The sequence below is a fragment of the Hyla sarda genome, chromosome 5, assembly GCF_029499605.1.
Source record: "Hyla sarda isolate aHylSar1 chromosome 5, aHylSar1.hap1, whole genome shotgun sequence".
NCBI classification, from domain to species: Eukaryota; Metazoa; Chordata; class Amphibia; order Anura; family Hylidae; genus Hyla; species Hyla sarda.
This window is the reverse complement of record NC_079193.1, coordinates 365,021,304-365,043,639: the sequence shown is the minus strand read 5'-3', so window position 1 is coordinate 365,043,639 and position 22,336 is coordinate 365,021,304. Positions and strand designations below refer to the sequence as shown.

Sequence of the window (22,336 nt, the reverse complement as noted above, 5' to 3'; positions counted from 1 at the left end):
AGTCTATGGGAGGGGGCGTGGCGGTCGTCACGCCCCCTCCCATAGACTTGCATTAAGGGGACGGGCCATGATGTCACGAGGGGCGGCGCCATGACGTCACGCTGCTCCGTCCCCCTGTATCGCCCGTCATTACGCACAGAGCGAACTCGCTCTGTGCTGTAATGATAGCGCGGTGCCGCAGCGGGGATCCCGGGGGTCCCCAGCAGCGGCACCGTGGCGATCTGACATCTTATCCCCTATCCTTTGGACAGGGGATAAGATGTCTAGGGGCGGAGTACCCCTTTAAGCTGCAGACAGATCAGGTGAACAGCTCTGCTCCCAGGTGCTTCCAAAATCTTGCTATTTTTCGGACCATAAGCCATACTTTAAAAATATTGCTATAAAGGCCTTATTTTTTTTTTAATTCACAGTAAGATGGCCGACACTGCTAGACCCCCACCCCCTCTAAAAGTGCTCTGCCCTATCACGGAGATAACCATGGCTGTTCATACTGTAGTGCCATGGTTCTTCCTCCTTCTACCTGGCAATGTTCTGTCACATGAGTGCAGGGTAGGCGGGGAAGCTGAACACAATGCGTTCAGCTTCCTGTCATGGAACTCTACAGGGATTCCTAGCTGTACTGTTTCTTCTTCCTTTCTAGCAATGATGTCTGATTGATGCAGAGCAGGAAAAGAAGCTGAACGCAAACATTCAGCTTCCTGTCAAGGAGAGAACTCTACAGCGATTTATGGTTTCACAATCCCTTATTTCCCTGTCTGGCAAGGATCTTGATTAGAGATGAGCGAATTTACAGTAAATTTGATTCGTCACGAACTTCTCGCCTCGGCAGTTGATGACTTTTCCTGCATAAATTAGTTTAGCCTTCAGGTGCTCCGGTGGGCTGGAAACGGTGGATACAGTCCTAGGAAAGAGTCTCCTAGGACTGTATCCACCTTTTCCAGCCCACGGGAGCACCTGAAAGCTGAACTCATTTATGCAGGATAAGCCATCAACTGCCGAGCCGAGAAGTTCGTGACGAATCAAATTTACTGTAAATTCGTTCATCTCTAATCTTGATCTCCAAACTGTGGACCTCCTGCTGTTGCAAAGCTTCAACTCCCAGCATGCCCGGACAGCCGAAGGCTGTCCGGGCATGCTGGAAGTTGAAGCTTTGCAACAGCTGGAGGGCCACAGTTTGGAGACCACTGATCTATGTGATCGGGGCAGACAAGAGGAAGCTGAATATTATGTGCACTGTGCGTTCAACTTTCTGACAGGATATAACACTAGAGCCAGGGGGAGTAAGTAGCCATCTATATAGTCCCACAGATTGATTAGCTGTATCACGGACAGCAAAGGTCTAGGACCCAGTATCCTGTTTGCCATTGATGCTGACGTTACCCTAGTACCCATTTACACGCGCCTCTCAGAGTAAGGCTGCATTCACACCTCGTTTTGTACATACGGGTGCCGGATACGGCGGGGGGAGGGGCAAACCGGGCGCTCCCGTACCCCAGCCGGATCAGCCCGTGACTCCATTTACTTAAATGAGCCGACCGGAATCAATCGGTGACTCCGGTTGGCTCAGTTTTGACCCGTATACGGTTTCCTGACCGGACCTAAAACCGGTTTTAGGTCTGGTCAGGAAACTGCATACGGGTCAAAACTGAGCCGACCGGAGTCACCATTTGACTTCGGTTGGCTCATTTAAGTAAATGGAGTCACGGGCTGATCCGGCTGGGGTACGGGAGCGCCCGGTTTGCCCCTCCCCCAGCCGGATCCAGCACCGGTATGTAAAAAACGGGGTGTGAATGCAGCCTAAGCTCTCACCTTAGATTCACATTGTGCAGCAATCTCTTCAAACGGCGCCTTCTGGAACTTTTCTATGACCTGACGTCTCTTCTCTTTCTCCTGCTCTTCCATGCCGGTGTTATCTGTTTACAAGAATGAGAACAAAAATAAAGTATAACTCAAAATTCTAATATTACATAAATACTTCCAACTCAAATGTGTTAAAAGAGTTTATAACCAAGGGTAAGTGCACCTTCCTAATAGAAAACTTACTTTTAGGTATCCTTTAGTGTAGGCGGAAATTCTTTTTTTTTTTTTTTTTTTTTTGTCCGATTTTGATTTTGAGTAATGTATTTAATTTTTCACTATAAACACCTACTTGTGAAGCTGAAGGGTAAGAGCTCAATTGGTATTCCCAGCTAGTGGAGCTGCAGGTTCAATGCTTAGTGAGTGTTTCCTTCTAGTGAAGCTGCAGGTTCTGGGCTCAGTGAGTGTTTCCTTCTAGTGAAGCTGCAGGTTCTGGGCTCAGTGAGTGTTCCCTTCTAGGGAAGCTGCAGGTTCTGGGCTCAGTGAGTGTTTCCTTCTAGTGAAGCTGCAGGTTCTGGGCTCAGTGAGTGTTCCCTTCTAGGGAAGCTGCAGGTTCTGGGCTCAGTGAGTGTTTCCTTCTAGTGAAGCTGCAGGTTCTGGGCTCAGTGAGTGTTCCCTTCTAGGGAAGCTGCAGGTTCTGGGCTCAGTGAGTGTTCCCTTCTAGTGAAGCTGCAGGTTCTGGGCCGTGAGTGTTCCCTTCTAGTGAAGCTGCAGGTTCTGGGCTCAGTGAGTGTTCCCTTCCAGTGAAGCTGCAGGTTCTGGGCTCAGTGAGTGTTCCCTTCTAGTGAAGCTGCAGGTTCTGGGCTCAGTGAGTGTTCCCTTCTAGTGAAGCTGCAGGTTCTGGGCCGTGAGTGTTCCCTTCTAGGGAAGCTGCAGGTTCTGGGCTCAGTGAGTGTTCCCTTCTAGGGAAGCTGCAGGTTCTGGGCTCAGTGAGTGTTCCCTTCTAGTGAAGCTGCAAGTTCTGGGCTCAGTGAGTGTTCCCTTCTAGGGAAGCTGCAGGTTCTGGGCTCAGTGAGTGTTCCCTTCTAGTGGAGCTGCAGGTTCTGGGCTCAGTGAGTGTTCCCTTCTAGGGAAGCTGCAGGTTCTGGGCTCAGTGAGTGTTCCCTTCTAGGGAAGCTGCAGGTTCTGGGCTCAGTGAGTGTTCCCTTCTAGTGGAGCTGCAGGTTCTGGGCTCAGTGAGTGTTCCCTTCTAGGGAAGCTGCAAGTTCTGGGCTCAGTGAGTGTTCCCTTCTAGTGGAGCTGTAGGTTCTGGGCTTTTCGGTGGTTTTGTGCCTTTTTACAAAAAAGTTGATAAATGCATTACCACTGTATAAGACTAACCTTAAAGGGGCACTCCGATGGAAACGTTTTTTTTTTTTTTAAATGAACTGGTGCCAGAAAGTTAAACAGATTTATAATTACTTCTATTTAAAAATCTTAATCATTTCAGTACTTATTAGCAGCTGTATTCTACAGAGGAAATTCTTTTCTTTTTGTATTTCTTTTTTGTCTTGTCCACAGTGCTCTCTGTAGATTTGTCTCACATTTGGCGCAGCGCTGCACCTCAGGCTACTTTTTTGCACCTTTTTGGTTTACACTTAAAAAAAAAAAAAAGTGTATACAGACCAGCTGTTAAAGGGGTACTCCGCTGCTCAGCGGTTGGAACAAACTGTTCCGAACGCTGGAGCCGGCGCCTGGAGCTCGTGACGTCATAGCAGCGCCCACCTCATGACATCACTCCCCGCCCCCTCAATGCAAGTCTATGGGAGGGGGCGTGACGGCTGTCACGCCCCTCCCATAGACTTGCATTGAAAGGGACGGGGCGTGACGTCATGAGAGGGTGGGGCTATGATGTCACGAGCTCCAGGCGCCGGCTCCAGCGTTCGGAACGGTTTGTTCCAACCGCTGAGCAGCGGAGTATCCCTTTATCAGCTGGTCTGTATACACTTTTTTTTTTTTAAAGTGTAAACCAAAAAGGTGCAAAAAAGTAGCCTGAGGTTCAGCGCTGCGCCAAATGTGAGACAAATCTACAGAAAGCACTGTGGACAAGACAAAAAAGAAATTCAAAAAGAAAAGAATTTCCTCTGTAGAATACAGCTGCTAATAAGTACTGAAATGATTAAGATTTTTAAATAGAAGTAAAAAAGTGTGAACCCAAAAGGTGCAAAAAAGTAGCCTGAGGTGCAGCGCTGCGCCAAATGTGAGACAAATCTATACACGAAAACAGCTCTAAAAACAATGATAAATGCCCCCCAATATGTTTTGATTTGCAGATCCGAAATGACCACAGTCCATATGCTGATCATCTGTTGGTTTATGGTGCACTGGCGGTGTGCGTCACTCACCATAATGCTATAAAAGCATCAGGAAACCAAGCAAACATACCTTAGACACATATCCTGGAATAATGGATACACATGGATAAATAATAAAGACATGGATATATACAAGTAACATACAGAACACGTGAAGAGTAGACAGAAACAGGAATATGAAAGACGTCAGTACTCTCTCACCAATGGCCTTTTTTAGCGACTCAAATGTGATCTCCTCAGTGTTAACCTACAAAAAAAAATTGGAGGGGAAATGTTTTAGTCATTACTGGTTTGAAGGCAACTTTAAAGGTTTTTTTCAGCATCCATAGGGGTTATTCCTTTCTAAGCAAGCACCCCCAACCCCAATTACTCAATTTAAGGAAATGGGGTTCTTTGTTGAAGACTGTGGTCCCTTTTGCATATTCCCAGCTGAGCTTCACTCCAGTCTAGTGCTCTGCACCTACTGGAACTTACTATTTTAGGAACTTCTTGGGTTTTGTGAAAGATTAGGATCCCCGCAGTTGAGCCTCCATCGTTCCGCAAGCATATCGTAAAAATGTATTGAATTTGCACTGTGAGAATCTGCTATTTAGAAAACTAATTGGCTCTTTAAAGGGGTACTCCAGTGCAAAACTTTTTTTTAATTTTTTTAAATCAACTGGTGCCAGAAAGTTAATCAGATTTGTAAATTACTTCTATTTAAAAATCTTAATCCTTCCAGTACTAATCCGCTGCATTATGCTCCAGAGAAAGTTATTTTCTTTTTGGATTTCCATTCTGTCTGACCACAGTGCTCTCTACTGACACCTCTGTCCATGTCAGGAACTGTCTAGAGTAGAAGTAAATCCCCATATCAAACCTCTCCTGCTCTGGACAGTCCCTGACATGGACAGAGGTGTCAGCAGAGAGAACTGTGGTCAGACAGAAAGGAAATTCAAAAAAGAAAAGAACTTCCTCTGTATTACACAGCAGCTAATAAGTACTGGAATAATTAAGATTTTTAAATAGAAGTAATTGACAAATCTGTTTAACTTTGTGGCACCAGTTGATTAAAAAAATTAATAAAAATGTTTTCCAGCAGAGTACCCCTTTAAGAAATATGACACATGGATCACATACCTTGTCCTCGGTGTTGCTTCCTGTCATGATGTCCACTTGGATGGATATGGTGTCCACAATACTCTTCCTTCTAGAGTGTCTATCTTCATCTGTCAAGACAGAATAGAATCTTAGAATGGCAATAGTGACGATTCCTCGGCAGGTTTCACTGAAAAATGTATTCTTCAGAGGACTGCACAGTCCTAACTAAAACTGGGACATACAACTTTAAAAGGGGTAAGTATAAGGGGATAAGATGTCTGACCGTGGGGGGTCCAGCCGCTGGGACTCCACGCGATCTCAGTGTCAGCACCCCGGCGTTCTGAACATTTAGTTCAGAATACCGGCTTAGGGTGACCGTGGTCATGAGGTCACACCACGCCCTCCTCATCTATGTCTATGGTAGGGGGTGCGTCGCTCGATCACAGTAGTCACACCCCCTCCCATAGGCATGAATGAAGGGGGCCTGACGGTTGTGGTCGCCCATAATCCGGCACGAAGCAGAGTTTGCTCCGTGCTTCAGATTGCTGGGGTGCCAAGCCGGATATCTCTGGCGCAGCACCCCAGTAATAGACATGTTTCTAGTGTTTACACACCCTTAGTCATGACCATAAAAACGTGCCAGTAATTTTTTAGGGCTAAATGCCATTTGTATTTTAAAGAAAATCTTTTTAAAAAAAGCTGAAGTTTTATACTGAACCAGCTAGTATTGTTTTGCATTGGTTTAGGTTAAGTAATCTGACAGACTCTGATTGATAGTGTTGTCGCACAGCCCTTTCCCTTTGGAAGACTGGTTGCTAAGGACAAACTCCCTAACAACTAGACTTATTAAAGGGGTACTCTGGGGAAGTCAACTTATCCCCTATGCACAGTCAAGGGCATAAGTGTCTGAATCTGGGGGTTTGACGCTAGAACTGATCTCCTATATGGGGCTGACAACTCCCGCCTTCTGAGACAAGTGGAAGTGAGGTCTCGCTATGCCAATCACTGGCTGAAATGGGGGTCCCGTTTCAGCCGGTGAATGCTGAGGAGGCCGTCACTTGTTTGTCTCAAAAGGGTGGGGGCTGGGCTGGAGTGCCCTGATGATTGGTCCATTTCTATGCCCAGTATAGGAGATTGTGGGGGGGGGTCCCAACAGTTGAACCCCATGCTATCAGACTGTGGATAGCAAATACATGAATACGTTGACTTCTCTGGAGTACCCCTTTAAAGGGTACCTCTCATCAAAAAAACTTTTGATATATTATAGATTAATGTATGCAGAATAACTTTACAATTGCATGTTATTAAAAAATATGCTTCTTTCTATTTAATTTTCCACTTTGAAGAAATGACCACTAGGGGTCTCCCTACTAGTCCTGGCAGCAAGCATTTCAGACTCATGCTGGAGTCCTAAACACTACGAGCTGCCAGTCTGCTTTGTTCACAAAGGAGAACACTCAGAGCTGCCAGCCTGCTTTGTTCACAGCCTGTTTGGCTGTGAACAAAGCAGGCTGGCAGCTCTGAGTGTTTAGGACTCCAGCATGCTCCAGAAATGCTTGCTGACAGGACTGATCGGGAAAAACACAATAGAAAGAAGCTTATTTTTCATTAACATGCTATTGGAAAGTTATTCAACATTCATTAATCTAAAATATATCAAAAGCTTATTTGATGAAAGGTACCCTTTAAAGTTCTAGCTCAGTGGTCTTCAACCTGTGGACTCCCGGTCATGCTGGGAGTTGTAGTTTTGCAACATCTGGAGGTCCGCAGGTTGAAGACCACTGTTCTAGCTGTACAGTTCATAACTGGATGGAAAAAAAAAATCTGACCGCATAAGTGTTGTCCCCTATTGTCTTCTCTATCTACAAGTGTCACATTTTGCTGTAATTCTGTACAGATCACTTTCCAGCAGTCTCCTCCTCATCACAAACAGAACAGGAAGTCTCAGCTAAATTTTTAGCCCTAGTGGTGAAAATGAAAATTGCAAGATTTAAGGATTATGTTCTAATATAGATTAATTCGGAAAAAATACATTGAACAGAAACTTGATTTAAACAATATCTTATCATCTGAGGACACATTTCCTTTAACGGACACATGATGTTCACCTTTAATTTGTAAGGTAGATCCATGATAACATCCCTCGTATTCTTCTCCAAAATGTGAGATATATATATATACGTTTTCTGCTACTCACCGTACAATGCTACCAACATCACTAATGTTAAGTATATACTAATACAGTCTACATGTCTCCAGTTAATAACAAGGACGTCTATAATGTTCTAGGAGAGACTATAGAACTACATTAATGTCGACCTCTGGTCACACTACACAAGCGAGCACGTAACACAGCGTATCTTATGCAGGTTCTGGGAGGGATAATACTACGTTAGGTCAGTCTAGGGGGCTCAGCCAACTTTTTACCTTTCGGACTTTTACGTATTTTTTTGACTGATGGAAACAGAGCTACATTGAGAAGAGAAAATTATGAAGGTTAATGGCTGCAATGTCCACTGTGGAGGCCATGTTCCAAATAGGCATTAACATGGAATACAGGAGGTACCAAAACTCTCAGCCGACTGTCTGTTTTGCTCCACCTAGTGGCCCTTATTTTCACCAACGAGAAAACTAACTCAGCACCGGTGGGTTCCAATATTAAAAAAAGTCTTTATTTCATATGATTAAAAAATCCTGGATCCTTATGAACCAGATATCAATAGGAACTGACGTGTTTTGGTGTGGTTCTCTTAATCATAGGTCTATGACTAAGGTGGTAATGCCAAAACACGTCAGTTCATTTTGAAATTTGGTCCACCTGGAAGCATTTTTTTTAATTTTAATAATGAAATAAATAAGTTTTTATTTTTAATTGAAATCCAATGGTGCTGGATTAGTTTCTTCTTCTTTGGATTAACGAATTTCCACGCCCAGTTATCAGTGCATATTGGTGTTACAAGGAGGGTGAGTGCTGGATACTTACTACTGTTTATTTTCCCCATAGATTGCTTTTGTTGCAGTGCTGACAGAGATAAGTAGGCTTTATTAGGATATCACCTGGAATTGGGTCTAAACTGGGACCTCACAGTAGGTCTATGAGTTTCCTTCAATGGTTCGTAGACCTTTAGGTTCCAAGCTTGGAGCAATCCTAACTCTTGCCTTAGTATGGTTGCTCCACCTTCTTCAAAGGCCTAGCGTGGCCCTTATTTTCACCAAAGAGAAAACTAACCCAGCACCGGTGGGTTCCAATATTAAAAAAAAGTCTTTATTTCATATGATTAAAAAATCCTGGATCCTTATGAACCAGATATCAATAGGAACTGACGTGTTTTGGTGTGGTCCTCTTAATCATAGGTCTATGACTAAGGTGGTAATGCCAAAACACAATGGTTAGTAGACCATTAGTTCCAAGCTTGGAGCAATCATTACTCTTGCCTTAGTATGGCTGAATCCAAATTAGGATTTTAGGTGCCTAAAACTATAGACATCAAACTGGAAAAATAGAAAGGTTAAAGGGGTACTCCGCTACTCAGCGTTTGGAACAAACTGTTCCGAACACTGGAGCCTGCAGCTCGTGATGTCATAGCCCCGCCCCCTCAATGCAAGTCTATGGGAGGGGGTGTGACAGCTGTCACACCCCCTCCCATAGACTTGCATTGAGGAGGGGTGGGGGGGGGCGTGACATCATGAGGGGCGGGGCTATGACATCACAAGCTCCCATCGCCGGCTCCAGCGTTCGGAACAGTTTGTTCCAAACGCTGAGCAGCGGAGTACCCCTTTAACATCCCCTTCCCTTGTCTGTCACTGGAAAGCATCTTGCCATTGTTGAACAGAAAGAGGAAGTTGTGGAGCAGGTGGAGATGATCGGTTTACTATAGAGGATTATAGTAAAATATTTAATATGAAACTTTATTGGTTTCTGTGCCTGGGCTTAGGAGTCCGGTGGGTGGAATCACTCAGAATGGCCGCTCATATATACACATTCATATTAGAAAGGAACGCCCACTGGACTCCTAAGCCAAAAAGAGTGATATAAATAGAGAAAATCGTGTATCTTTTCCTATAAGCCTATATATCAGCTCCTCCTGCCCTATAACATGTTACTTGCAAATAAGTCACCATGTTTATTGTGACATGTCCCACTTTAAGGGTATGTTCACACTACGTAATTCCCACGGAATTCTGCAAACGGAATTACGTGCTGTGAACATAAACATCAGTGTGAATGGGTTTCCGCGAGACCCGTTCACACTGCGGAATTTCAGCAGCGGAAATTGCTCCGCGCAAAGAAACAACATGTTCATTCTTTGCACGGAAGTCCGCAAACACTGCATAGCCGTCAATGGTGACGGCGCAGTGCCGCGCGGTCCTACAGCCGAAGTATTGCGGCGGCGGCTGCCAGAATGGAACCTCCACTCGCGGAATTCTGCGAACGGAGATTCCGTTCATAATCCGTAGTGTGAACATACCCTAAATGGCATGGCTTTTCTTTAAATAACAGAAGAAAACGATGATCCAGCACTTGGAAACGATAGGTTTATTGAAGATCACTTGACACTGTGAAAACCGACCGTATCATCAGACGCGTTTCGAGCGCATGCGCTCGAAACGCGTCTGTTGGTACGGTTGGTTTTAACAGTGTCAAGTGATCTTCAATAAACCTATCTTTTCCAAGTGCTGGATCATCGTTTTCTTCTGTACGTTGCGTGCCGTGATGGTCACAGATCCGTGCACTACATTGGAGTGGTGAGCTGGATATCTTTTCTATATTTCTTACCTTTAAATAACCCTCTTTGCAAGTTAAAAGGAATTATCCCACATCCATAGAGAAAAAGATAACTAATAGGTTGGGGGGTCTAACCACTGGGGCTCTAACTGATCACAAGAATGGGCGTGAAATGTCTCCTGAAATAAACAAAGCACACAACGCATGCACGGCCAGCGCTCCATTCATTCTTTATCAGGCTTCTGAACATTGCCAAGCTCAGAGATATTAATGGGGAAAGACTTTTGATTGTATGATAACCCCTTTTTTCTTATGGAAGAAGGTCCAGAGGATGTGATGTCACCCAGGTTTAATGTACTACAACAGGAATCCCAAAACCTTTGTGTTATCCAGACTATCCCTGCAACATACGATCATGCTGGTACATAGCCTCCAAAATGAACAGCAGCTTTACATGAAGATATCATATCACATATAAACACAAGCAATAATACACAATTAAATGAACTAGGATCAAATTTACATAAAACATTGCTCTATTTACTGCAGGCAGAATATACATTTTAGTAGAAATGGCTAACACCCTCGGTGAATATTCACCATATGTATGAACACCATTTTACAGTTCACACACAATTCATCAGCTTCATATATTACCGTGTACATACATTACATTACTTATCCTGTACTGATCCTGAGTTATATCCTGTATTATACTCCAGAGCTGTACTCACTATTCTGCTGGTGAGGTCACTGTGTTCATACATTACATTACTTATCCTGTACTGATCCTGAGTTATATCCTGTATTATACTCCAGAGCTGCACTCACTATTCTGCTGGTGGGGTCACTGTGTACATACATTACATTACTTATCCTGTACTGATCCTGAGTTATATCCTGTATTATACTCCAGAGCTGTACTCACTATTCTGCTGGTGAGGTCACTGTGTACATACATTACATTACTTATCCTGTACTGATCCTGAGTTATATCCTGTATTATACTCCAGAGCTGTACTCACTATTCTGCTGGTGAGGTCACTGTGTACATACATTACATTACTTATCCTGTACTGATCCTGAGTTATATCCTGTATTATACTCCAGAGCTGTACTCACTATTCTGCTGGTGAGGTCACTGTGTACATACATTACATTACTTATCCTGTACAGATCCTGAGGTATATCCTGTATTATACTCCAGAGCTGTACTCACTATTCTGCTGGTGTGGTCATTGTGTATATACATTACATTACTTATCCTGTACTGATCCTGAGGTATATCCCGTATTATACTACAGAGCTGTACTCACTATTCTGCTGGTGGGGTCACTGTGTACATACATTACATTACTTATCCTGTACTGATCCTGAGTTATATCCTGTATTATACTCCAGAGTTGTACTCACTATTCTGCTGGTGAGGTCACCGTGTACATACATTACATTACTTATCCTGTACTGATCCTGAGTTATATCCAGTATTATACTACAGAGCTGCACTCACTATTCTGCTGGTGAGGTCACCGTGTACATACATTACATTACTTATCCTGTACTGATCCTGAGTTATATCCTGTATTATACCCCAGAGCTGTACTCACTATTCTGCTGGTGAGGTCACTGTGTACATAATTTACTTTATCTTGTAATATGTATTACTTTTACCTCTCCCCTAGTGTCTGAGAATAGAGATCCTCCTACCAGCTTAATGTGATTTCTCTCAGTCTGGTAGTTCGCTTTCGGACAGACGTAGAGATTTCAGGGAGTTATTTACACCACTTCTGGGAGCTGCGTCTATTAGACATCTATTGCATACAAATTCCTCAACTCCCAGAAACCCCTGTGTCTCTCTATGTAAATACTAGACCCCGGTATGTATGTATAGCCTGCAGGATGTGCAGCGGATAATCCATCAGATGCAGACATGTTGGATACAGTGCGGAGCTGTCAGGGCTCAGAGCTGCGGGGGAGGTTGCTTGTTGTCACATTGTGTATCTAGCTGGAAGGTGTCCTGTCCCCGGTGACACTGCTTTATATATATCCTGCAGAACAGATCACCACTGTAATACCCCACACATAATAACCTAAAAGACTTTTTTTTTCTTCTTTTTTTATACATGAAAATATCAATTGGTTTGGAGATGTGATTCTCTTTGTGTCGTATCTGGAGAGCAGTGAGTTCTGCTTCAGAATCACGACAAAACACAGCAGAAAAGGGACATCTCTGGATTATAAATATGTTAAAGAAGCCCTACGTTTTTTTTTTTTCGCCATATCATGCACACTCAAATGACTAGCCCATCTGTTTTATTCCATCTGTAACTGGGTCACGTAATCACCAGACTGACCCACAGAAAATCACAGTGCTAAATTTGTCAGGAAGTGTCAGCTGACCTGAGAACTACAGGAGGACATCATATGCTATCAGATCCCCCTGCTAGATCCCAAGACCCCTCCCAGCTCTATCTGTATACTGCTGCTGCTATCCCTAAGAGATCAGGATATATGTGAATAGCTGCTCAGATGTCTGGTCTGATTTTCTGTATATTATCTGCTCAGGTGCAGAGAATTATGAACCAAATTTGATGGTAAACATTCACCCCTTCATTAAAGGGGTACTCCGGTGGAAATTTTTTTTTTTAAATGAACTGAAGCCAGAAAGTTAAACAGATTTTTAAATTACTTTTATTTAAAAATCTTTATCCTTCCAGTACTTATTAGCAGCTGTATGCTACAGAGGAAATTCTTTTCTTTTTGAATTTCTTTTTTTGTATTGTCCACAGTGCTCTCTGCTGACACCTCTGTCCATGTCAGGAACTGTCCAGAGCAGTATAGATTTGCTATGGGGATTTTCTCCTGCTCTGGACAGATCCTGACACGGACAGAGGTGTCAGCAGAGAGCACTGTGGATAACACAAAAAGAAATTCAAAAAGAAAAGAATTTCCTCTGTAGCATACAGCTGCTAAAAAGTACTGGAAGGACAAATATTTTTTTTTTAATAGAAGTAATTTATAAATCTGCTTAACTTTCTGGCACCAGTTGATTTAAAAAAATTAACTAAAATAAATAAAAATAAAATATTCCACTGGAGTACCCCTTTAAGCTATCACTGGCTTCTCCGTACAAAACACCTACAGAAGTGTCTGAAAGGACCTTTACTTAATCTCACACAGAGGTGGCGTCCTCACCTGTCACTTGCGGCACATAAGGGACCGAAAGCCGCTCCACGCTGTACCCGCTGCCTCCAAGGGACTCCACTATTTTATTTGTGAGGAAGAAGACATTCTTATCGTGCTTCTCTAGAGACTTTGGAAGACTGTAAAGAGAGTCAAGTGGAAAATCAGAGTCATGTTGACTTGACCTTAGGTAACATTAAGAGATACGAATTGTGGGAGAGATTCATCAAAACCTGTCCAGAGGAAAAGTTGGCCAGTCGCCAATAGCAACCAATCAGATCGCTTCTTTCATTTTTAACAAGGCCTCAGCAACCAATCAGGTCACTTCTTTCATTTTGCAATGGGCAACTAGGCAGCTTTTCCTCTGGACAGGCTTTGATAAATTGGAACTGGAATTCCACGAGTGAAATTCCGCACAGTCAGCATTAGCATCTGTGTGAATGGGTCTTCCGCGAGACTCTTTCACACTGCGGAATTTAAGCGGCAGACAATTCCGCTGCTGAAATTGTTCCGCGCAAAGAAAGAACATGCTCATTCTTTGCGCGGAAGTCTGCGAGCACTCCATAGATGTCAATGGTGATGGCGCAGTGCTGCGCGGCCTGCGCAGCACTGCGCCGTCACCATTGACATCTATGCAGTGCTCGCGGACTTCCGTGCAAAGAATGAACATGTTCTTTTTTTTGCGCGGAATAATTTCAGCGGCGGAATTGTCTGAAATTCTGGCAGCGGACCTACCACCGCCGCTGGCTGCCAGGCTGAATCTCCGCTCAGTGAATTCCGCAAGCGGAGATTAAGCTACAAATCCGTAGTGTGAACATACCCTATAACTGCAGCCCTGGGCACAAATTCTGGACACTTAGCGGGGGGGGGTCACCTAGATTTTATTTTTTTTTTTTTACTTTGCTTTGTGTCATTTTTGAGGTTTCTGCATTTTCTGTTTAACAGCTGAATATTATGATTTCATAACATTAGAGGGGTGGGGGGTAAAAAGGAGATTTTTTTATGCTTACAGTAAAATCTCTTTCTCGAAGGATCCATTGGGGGACCACAGACCGTGGGTGTATGCTGCTGTCTCTAGGAGGTGTGACACTATGGCAAGAAAAAAAGGTCGGCTCCTCCCAGCAGGATATACCCGCCTCCAGGCCCTGTGCTAATCAGTTTTAGTACCAGAGCAATAGGAGAAGACCGACAGGTCAAGGAAAAAACACAAACTGTCCGAGAACCAGAAGAAAAGCATAACTGAATACACCCTCGGACAGAGAACCAAAAGAAACCCAAAAAAGGGCGTTAGCTGTGTCCCCCCAATGGATCCTTCGAGAAAGATTTTACGGTAAGCATAAAAAAAATCTCCTTTTCTCTATCGGCTCCATTGGGGGACGTACCAAAGCAGTCCCTTGGGTGGGTAAGGAATCAGACAGGTGGACGATTGGACCACCGCCGCCTGCAACGTCCTACGGCCTAGAGTAGCATCTGGGATCTTCCCTTGCAACGGTAAACGCCGAAATAGCAGACCGGATCCACCGAAAAATGGTGGCTGTAAAATCAGATTGTCCATTACGACGACCTTCCGGAAAAACAAAAAAGGGAGTCACACTGCCGAAAGGAAAGAGAGACTGAGAGATACGTCCTAACAGCCCTCACCACAACAGGTTGTGGAACAAACGCTTCCAGGGACGAGAAAGGGCTGGACAAAAGGACGGTAGGATGATCTCCCCATTGAGTGAAAACGTCAAAATCATCTCAGGTAAGAAGGACAGACCTGGACGGAACAACTTGTCCTGGTATACAACAAGGAAGGGAGACGGCAGGAGAGCGCTACCAGCTCTGACATCCTCCAAACAGAGGTAAGAGCAATAGCCTTGCAGGGCACCCAAGATCAAGAATAAGTCCCAAGGGAAGAAGGAGACTGAGAAGGAGGGACAGGTTGTGCCACTCCCCGAACCAGGTTCGGACGTGGTAATTGAATGCCAGAGGATGTTGAAAAAGGAACGGAAAGGGCCAAACATTTGACCCTTAAGGGAGCTGAAAGCCAACCCTTGCGCCAGCCCCGACTGGAAGGAAAAGGGGTCGGGGAAAATAAAACCACGACCGGAGAAAAAGGCTGAGTTTCACCCTAACGAAAAGAAGACTGCCAGGTATGGTGGTAAATCTTGCAGAGGAAGGCTTGTGAGCCCTCAGCATGGTGCGAACCACTTGGGAAGAGACCGCAGGTCATAGAACCGCGGCCTCAACCGTCACGCTGTCAAAGTCAAAGGCGGTAAATACAGAAAGCGCCTCGTTAAGTTGTTCAAGATCCTGACCAAGACGACATACCACGCCCACCGAGGCCAGGCTGGGCCACGAGAATGGCGGAAACACCCTACTGTGAATTTCCTGTGGACCTCGAAAAGTGAGGAAGGGGAGGAAACAGATAAGGTAGGGCAAAGCCCGACCACTAAACAGATAAGGCAGGACAAAGCACGACCAAGAGAGAGGAACACTTCGGTTGTCGCGGGACAAGCAGAGGTCCACGCCAGGAGCACCTCAGGGGTTGCAGATCACTGTAAACACCCCCGGATGTGGGGACCACTCGCCTTGGATGACTGGGAACTCAGACTGGAAACCTGAGTTCCGCCCAGAAGGGCATTTCCCAAGAAGCAAGCAGAGAAAAATTTTGCCCTAGGCCCCAACATGTTGAAGGGGAAAAAGGCTATTCGGGGAACCAAGGCCCCAGAACGGCTGGTCCCTGAAAACACCTCCCAGCCTGGCAGGGAGGGACAGGAAGGAGCACCCCTGAAAAAAAAGGGGGGGGGAAACAAAGCCACCATAAAAGGGACCGACAAGACTGTCGAGAGAGAATGATCCTGCGGGCGAGAGACAATGGAGACCTGTCCCACCAGAAGAAAATCATCAGATGAAGAGGTCGGTGATGAAACTGGGCAAATGGCATAGCCCCCACGGCCGCCCCAACAACCCAGGAAATCCATGCAAAAGCGAATGGAAACTGGAGCAGGGTGCCGAAGTCATCGGACTCTTGATAAGAGAGTCAGCCAATTGTTCGGCGGAATCGAGAGCGGACAGAAGTCGCGTCGAACTGGGGCCCCAGGAGAGCGGTTGGACTTGTCCCAAGTGACCATCCGACATAAGTGAGACAAGATCTGGAGGTTGAGACTAAGACTCTCCAGGATCTGGGCCCTGGCTGGAGCTCTGATCAGGAGGTTGTCCAAGTAAGGAATCACGGAAACCACTGTTGTCCGTAAAAGGGCCATCACAGGCGCCAGGACTTTGGTAAGGGTTCGTGGAGAGGTGGCCAGACTGAAATGGAGAGCCACAATAGAAAAAGACCGTCCTGAACCGCAAAGCGGAGGTACCGCTGATGACCGGGAAACCATGAGATATGGAGGCAGGCATTCTTGATGTCCGCCGAGGAAGAAAACTCCCCTTGAACCACGGACGCCAGCACCGAACTGAGAGACTCCATTCGGGATGAGAAAGCAGAAGATGCTGGCCGAGATACTCGAGAACCAAGAATGGGCGAACAAAAAACGCCTTTCTTGGGGACCACAAAGAGGTTGGAATAAACCTCAAAACGTTCCCCAGAAGGAACCAGGGCAATTACTCTCTGGACAAAAAGGAGCTGGTCCAGACAGAAGAGTAAGAGGCGACCAACCACCCAAGCATGGTTGGCGGGTGGGGGCGACCCTTCAGGCTGAGGAAGACCTACGGGCGCTTGATGGGGCCGCAAAACGGTCGAAACGGATACCTGACCTCCGGGAGGAACGGGTCCGGAAGGAGGGAACCCTCTTCCCGTGAAGGCGCTTGGCTGGACCCTTTGTTGGGAACTGGAAGGCGGAGGACTTCTGACGGAAAGCGGTTATGTGAGCCTTATTCAGAGGAATAAAGAACTCCTTCCGCCCGGCACCTCACTTCCTGAAGGTGGTGTCGGAATGACATGCTCGAAGCCACATGGTGGTTACCAGGTAGCTTGCAGCAAAAGCAGCACAGTGGTTGCACATGGAAGCAGAACACAGAAAAACTCCAGCTGAAAAGCAACGGAGAGCTAGATTAAATAAATCCTATGGAGGCATATTGAAGACTACCCTGGCTGAGTTGGGAGACCCTACTGAAAGAGCTTTTGACACCCAGGCAGAAACAAAAACAGGAAGAACCTGCTGTTTCAAGGCATAGTTTGCCAAAGTCTCCACCTTCATGTCTCTTTGAAGGCAGCCGCATAAGCTAACTGCTGGGTAGTCGCCTTAGAGGGACCAGTGGATCCACAGTTGGAGAGAAGGTCCACCAAGCAACGAGGTCCTTGGCGAAGGGATACCGCTTGAAGATTCTTCGTGTCCTGAAACTTCTTGTCAGGGTGCCACCAGGCGGATACCAGCAGGGCATAAAATTCAGCGTGAGAGCTGAAAGTCTTGTGTGCCGGTCGGGCACAAAGGAAGGAGACTTCTGGAGCCACGTCCGAAGTTCCTGGGTCCTTTAGACGGAAGGTGTCTCTTATGGCCGAAACCAATGAGTTCAGCACATCAGGCATATCCGTGCGGTCCTCTGAGTCAGAGGCCAAATCAGAAACCTCATCCACAAGTTCTCCAGGTGAATGGGAAACGAGGTGAGGCAGCCCTGGAATAGGTCGGGCACGATGAAAGGAAACTTCTGGAGCCACGTGCGATGTTCCTGGGTCCTCTAGATTGAAGGTGTCTCTTATGGCCAAAACCAATGAGTGCACCGTGTCAGCCATATCCGTGAGAGCTGAACATCTTGGGTGCCGGTCGGGCACGATGAAAGGATACTTCTGGAGCCACGTCCGAAGTTCCTGGGTCCTTAAGATAGAAAGTGTCTCTTATGGCCGAAACCATGTACACCACATCAGGTATATCTGTGCAGTCCTCTGAGCCAGATGCCGAATCGGAAACCTCATTCACAAGTTAGGAGACCCAGGGAATGAGTCAGAGAATTCATCCCTATCACACTTGTGAGAGCGGTGATATAGAGAGAAGGGAAGCGGGTCCCTCTGGAGAGTGGGCGTAGGGCGGACCTCTCCCAGGCGGATACCAAAGCCAAGTCGGATATAGACTGGACGAGGGATAGATATAGCAGGGGAAGCAGTGGTGCTGGTGGAACTAAGAATTGCGTCCCCTGCAAAAACAATAGGTGACCAGGGCCGCTAGAAGGATCCCCGCGGCCGTGAGTGGGCGTGGCTGAAGCCAGACAAGAGCCCGCGGCCAGTGAAATAAAATGCTATAATGTAACTTAAACAGTACTTGAGCCTGTGACTTTATGACTGTGTTATGAACAAGGCTGAAGAGCTCTGCAGCACAGAAGCAGGGCACATAATAAAGAAACCCCGCGCTCTTAGAAAAAAACACAGCCAGCTGTGGGTGGGCGGAGCCAAGTTCCGTACGCTGCCGACAGGGACAACAGATATGCGGCCGATAATGGCGCCCGCTCCCAGCCCCGAGCGCATTTGCGCATGACGGGGGAGGGAGCGGGCGAGTTCCCCACCAGCATCCGCGATTATGGCGGCCGATAAAAGCGCCCGTACTTTCTCCCAGCTCCGAGCGCATGACAGGGGGAGGGAGCGGGCGAGCTCCCCGCCAGCAGCAGTACGCTGCCGACAGGGACGAGATAAGCGGCCAATAATGGTGCCCGCTCGCAGACCCGAATAATGACAGGGGGCGGTAGCGGGCGAGCACCCCGCCAGCAGCCTCACGCTGCTGGGACGCGATATATGGCGGACGCGATATGCGGCCGCTGAGCCGAGCGCCCGCAGAACATTACAGTGAAACACATTTCCCTCATGCAGACTGTTCCACACCACTGCTATAAAACGGGAGACATTCATCCCCCACCCCAGAATAAAGGAACCCCGTAAGAGGAACAAGGTTCCTAAAGCCAGGCCCCATACAGACTACCAAGAGTGGGCCAAAATAGGGGGTCTCCAGAGGCTGAAAGTCCCTATCTGGAAGAAAAAGGGGGAAAAAATACTCACCTCAGTCAGACGGACTTACCTCATGAAGTCTTCAGCCAGCTTTTGTCCCTGCATCATGCCGGGCTACCATGTGTGAGTGAGGCGAGCAGAGACATAGGGTGACCCCGACCCATGAGGTACAAACCCAGGCGCTGACCGTTGGCGAGAGGGGGTGAACAGCGCATATTCGCAATGTCTGTGCCCCCTTACTCGCAATGGGGAAACAGTGAGTCACAGTTCCTGAGTCCCCACCTGAAAACAGGAAAGAAAAGGGAGATAAAAATCTAAACGTCCCTAACTTACAAAACAAAAAACATAAGACCTGGTCTGTGGAGAACTCCAGACCGTGTCTACCTCCTTAGACACTAAGCTTAAACTGATTAGCTTAGGGCCTGGAGGCGGGTATATCCTGCTGGGAGGAGCCGACCTTTTTTTCTTGCCATAGTGTCACACCTCCTAGAGACAGCAGCATACACCCATGGTCTGGGAGCGGATAGAGAAAAAGTAATATCGCAGGTCTCTCCAGGTCAGGTAGAGCAGGGGTGGGGAACCTTTTCACCACCAAACCACAATGGGATATATATATATATATATATATATATATGATCATTAATGGGTCATACAAAATAATACTGTCTCACTCCCTACAATTCTGAAACAACTTACTCTGTGGTGTTCTGGCTTTCCTCAGAATTCTTAGCTGAATCCTTGTTAGGGTGGGTTCACACCATGATCTTGCTATACGGTTTCGGCATATGGTTTCATAAAAAGAAAAAAACGTATGCAACCGTACAGAAAACCGTGCCCATAGACTTCCCATTCAAACCTGTATGCACCATAATGTATACAGTTGTCTCCATTTTTCAAACCATACGGTTTTACACATTTTTTTTTCCGGACAGAAAACCGTGGCCTATCATGGTTTTTGGTCCGGGTGAAAAACCCTATTAAACCTTATACTTTTTTTTTTTTTAAACCTGGGAGTCAATGGGAACCGTACAGAACCGTATGTGCGTACTGTTCCATCCGGTTTTCACCATACGGTTATTGAGTTTGCACAGTTTTTTTTCCTTGGAATTTCAATCAAACAAGTGAAGCCTTGTTCATAATGGAAAAGTAAAAAACATATAAGTTTTTTTTTTCTAAAAAAACAGATGAAACCGGACATCATTTTTCAAACCGTATACAGATAAAAATTTGTACACACGTTTTGATACAGTTTAGTCAGGTTTTGAGGAATCCCTTTTTTTTTTTTTTTTTTTTTATCAAAAACCTGACACAGGAACTGTATTGCAAAAACGAGGTGTGAAAATAAAAAAGATATATTCATTTATATACAGTACAGTCCAAAAGTTCTCATTCAGAGTTTTCTTTATTTTCATGACTATGAAAATTGTAGATTCACACTGAAGGCATCAAAACTATGAATTAACACATGTGGAATTATAGACATAACAAAAAAGTGTGAAACAACTGAAAATATGTCATATTCTAGGTTCTTCAATGTAGCCACCTTTTGCTTTGATTACTGCTTTGCACACTCTTGTTGAGCTTCAAGAGGTAGTCACCTGAAATGGTTTTTACTTCACAGGTGTGATGGTGTGGAGGAGGAGGTGTGATGGTGTGGGGGGGGGGGGGGGGCTTTGCTGCTGACACTGTTGGAGATTTATTCAGAATTGAAGGCATACTGACCCAGCATGGCTACCACAACATCTTGCAGCGGCTGCTATTCCATCCGGTTTGCGTTTAGTTGGACCATCATTTATTTTTCAGCAGGACAATGACCCCAAACACCTCCAGGCTGTGTAAGGGCTATTTGACCAAGAAGGAGAGTGATGGGGAGCTGCTCGTGTAGTGGAGATGTAACGTGGTAGGAAATAAGTGCGACAGCAGGACATAAGGCGAGCGACCAACGTGGAACGGGAAGCGATGCGCCCTACCGAAATACTTATCTCAAGCATGGAGGAGGACTGTGTGTAAGGAGAACCAAAAACAAAAAATCGTGGGCTCTAATAATATCCATACGTGTGCTACCAGTGCTTGTATCCTGAACACAAAAGTAACATAGAAAAGCAAAAGCACATATTAGGGCGCACACCAATGTGTATATAAGAGATAGGGCGATAAAACAATCTCTTAGCTATTGGATGTTTGCTAATTTATAAAATCATGTTTTTCTTCTAAGCTCAAGAGTCATAGTGGTTGGGCTAACAATCTATCAGCTCTGTATCATGCTCAGAGCTACAGAGGTGGACAGTTAGCAGATAGGGGGAAAAAACAGAGCTTACCTCAAAAAAAAAAAATTTCCACCGGAGTACCCCTTTTAATTCTATCAACTGATGTCAGAAAGCTGTGTAAAAAATGTTGTGATAAAATGAGTGATGTATTACAAAGTACAATTGGTCCCGCATAATAAAAAGCCTCAAATGGCCACATAGAGGGAAAATTTAAAGAGTTATGGCCATTAGAATGCAAGTAGAAGAAAAATTAAAAGGCAAAACATAAATAAATAAAATCGCTGTGTCCTTAAGGGGTTAAACCAAGTGATGCGTTATATCTGTTGATCTGTTTTCTATGAAGTTGCTGGGTGACATCTTCTAAGTGTAGGGAGAGCAGAATTGACGCCAGTGGTTGTAGGAATACAATATAAAGTGTGAAGTGTACGGATAGACACGTATGTAATCTTATATGACCTGTCTGGACGCTCAGCACTCCTGACCATATTGTTCCCTTTACTATTGATTTCTATACCAGGAATCCTCGATGACTCTCACACGCAGCTCCTTAGAAATAGCATTTTCTTGGAAATAACAGATAGATGGAATTTTATTGATGAGACAAAGCCGGATCTGTGCGTCCTGTACTTCTCGGAGCCTCAAGTATCTCGGATGTTTTAGCTCATTGTGTGAAGTGACTCTAGTCATACGATCATTTCTTTTAAAAATGTCACCAACAGTGTTTCCCAACCAGTGTGCCTCCAGATGTTGCAAAACTACAACTCCCAGCATGCCCAGACAGCCCTTGTCCTTAAAGGGGTACTCCGTTGCTAGACATCTTTTTCCTTATGCAAAGCCCCCCCCCCCCCCCCGATCTCAGTGCAGACACCCACCTGGCATTCTGAACATTATGTTCAGGATGCTCAGTTCAAGATGCCATGGTCGCGATGTCACGTTCCGCCCCGCCCCCTTGTGACATCATGCCACGCCCCCTCCATTCATGAGGATGTGTGGCGTCTCCGTGCAG

General features: G+C 45.6%; 1 protein-coding gene across 4 annotated transcripts in view; it reads right to left on the bottom strand.

The window, feature by feature from the left end:
- The window catches only part of EFR3A (EFR3 homolog A), a 161,882-nt gene that overhangs the window by 5,775 nt on the left and 133,771 nt on the right, over positions 1–22,336 (bottom strand). For 3 of the 4 annotated variants that reach the window (XM_056522769.1, XM_056522770.1, XM_056522772.1), the window contains 4 exons: positions 13,153–13,280; positions 5,271–5,359; positions 4,353–4,398; positions 1,810–1,913 (listed from right to left, as the gene is read on the bottom strand). In XM_056522769.1, coding sequence (XP_056378744.1) covers positions 1,810–1,913; positions 4,353–4,398; positions 5,271–5,359; positions 13,153–13,280 — 367 coding nt within the window. Of the gene's footprint in view, positions 1–1,809; positions 1,914–4,352; positions 4,399–5,270; positions 5,360–7,007; positions 7,194–13,152; positions 13,281–22,336 lie in introns of those variants that run through there. The other variant, XM_056522771.1, reaches the window with a different exon arrangement.